The 1,554-nt window shown below is 57.5% G+C and overlaps 1 protein-coding gene across 3 annotated transcripts in view; it reads right to left on the bottom strand.

The window, feature by feature from the left end:
• Ptpro (protein tyrosine phosphatase, receptor type O) overlaps positions 1-1,187 on the bottom strand; it is a 265,902-nt gene extending 264,715 nt beyond the window's left edge. For 2 of the 3 annotated variants that reach the window (XM_004626095.2, XM_023709538.1), the window contains exon 1: positions 702-933. In XM_004626095.2, the coding sequence (XP_004626152.1) occupies positions 702-776 (75 nt within the window). In that variant the 5' untranslated portion in view covers positions 777-933. Of the gene's footprint in view, positions 1-701 lie in introns of all 3 variants that reach the window. The other variant, XM_023709537.1, reaches the window with a different exon arrangement.
• Between the last annotated feature and the right edge of the window lie 367 nt (positions 1,188-1,554).

Below are 1,554 nucleotides of genomic sequence, written 5' to 3'. Positions count from 1 at the left end.
AAAAGCAGTCTGTTCCTTTTCTTTCTTCCCCAAAGTAAAATGCTTTCTTAAAAAAAAAAAAAAATCGGAAAATAAAGTGAATTACACATTTGTTTCTACCCTTTATAAAACTAGAGGTAATATCCACTGTTAAGATAGTGAAGGAAGTCTGGAGAGTTTTTACAAGGAATTGCCCGGGTGGAAGTAAGACCGCGGCGGCTGGGGGTCGCCAGGCTCAAGCTCGGTCCCTATTCTAGGAGAGCCATCGCCGCGACCCATCCCGCAGTCCATGTGTGACCAGGGATTTCAGCCCTTCGCGTTTAATTCCAGCGGAAGGTAAATTAAGACAAAGCAGCCTCGCACTCTCTTGAGTAGTGGAAAGATTAAGGCGTTGGGGCGCTACGAGGATCCGACGGCAAGTGACCTCATTTTGTTTAAGAAAGCGCTACCCCACCAGCCCACCTTTGATATGGATATGAGCGGCGGCGTGCGGAGCACAAAGGGACAAGGCAGAAAGAAGCGAACTTCCCTTATTCTCAGCCCCATCGCTCAGCACTAGCCGGAACGCGCACTCCGGGGACAACAAAGCGTGCGCCCGGCTGCACCGCAGGCTTCCCCGGCCTGGCCGCGCGCCCTGGGCTCATCGCTCCCCCGCGCGGAGCGCGGGCGCCCTGGAGCAGCTGCCCGCTGGACCGCCGGGCACGAGGCGGGAGATCCCCTACCTGGAGCAGCACAAAGAGCCAGAGCAGAGGCAGGAGCCGGCGGCTACTGCGCGTCCTCGAGCGCAGGTGCCCCATCGCCGTGGGGCCGGGGACCCGGGGACCCGCTGCGCTGCAGGGATTCTCACAATGGCGAGCTGCGGCTGCAGCTCAGACGGTGGGCGCAGCCGAGACGGCTCCCGGCGGGCGCATGCTGCTTCCCCAGTTCCCTGCACCAGCTTCCTTTCCGCTTCGGAGTCCCCAGTCCTCCTAGAGCGTGCCAGGCGCCGCTGTTCTTTAATGGCAAGGATGGAGAGGGTGGGGATTGCAGTGGGCGAGGCTCCGCTGCCTCAGCCCCCGGCTGCCAGGGGAGGCGCGAGGTCCGCGTAGGAGGGAAAGGCGGGGGCGCTGCCTCCAGCGGGCCGTGGTCCTCAGCACTAGGGACAGTCGTGCCCAACTGCGGAGCCACAGAGTGACTGCAGCCTCTCAGCCCTCTCCAGTCCAGGCTCGCCTCAACCTGCCCCCAGTCAACAGTTCTCTGAGGTCCCCCGCTGACTCTTGTGCAATCCGGGGGCCATATCCTAGTCCCCACAGACCCTTTCCATCTGTGCTGCATTATAAAGGAATAGTCAGGTTTGGGGACTTATGATAGTAGAGATGGACTGGTGTGTGCGTGCACGTGTGTGTGTGTGTGTGTGTGTGTGTGTGTGTGTACACGGGTAAGGCATTCCCCCTCATCCCACACAACCTGCTTTAATTCTCTCCTTTCTGCAATCAACTAGAAAGAAAGAACAATTATATACATTTTCGTTTCAAAAGAAGAGTTCATGTAAGTTTCAGGCTGCCCTTTCACTAAAGCCTGTACACATTTACAAAG

Source organism: Octodon degus, unplaced genomic scaffold (genome assembly GCF_000260255.1).
Source record: "Octodon degus isolate 3935 unplaced genomic scaffold, OctDeg1.0 scaffold00012, whole genome shotgun sequence".
NCBI classification, from domain to species: Eukaryota; Metazoa; Chordata; class Mammalia; order Rodentia; family Octodontidae; genus Octodon; species Octodon degus.
The sequence above is the reverse complement of the archived record's forward strand: the minus strand, read 5'-3'. Positions and strand labels throughout refer to the sequence as shown.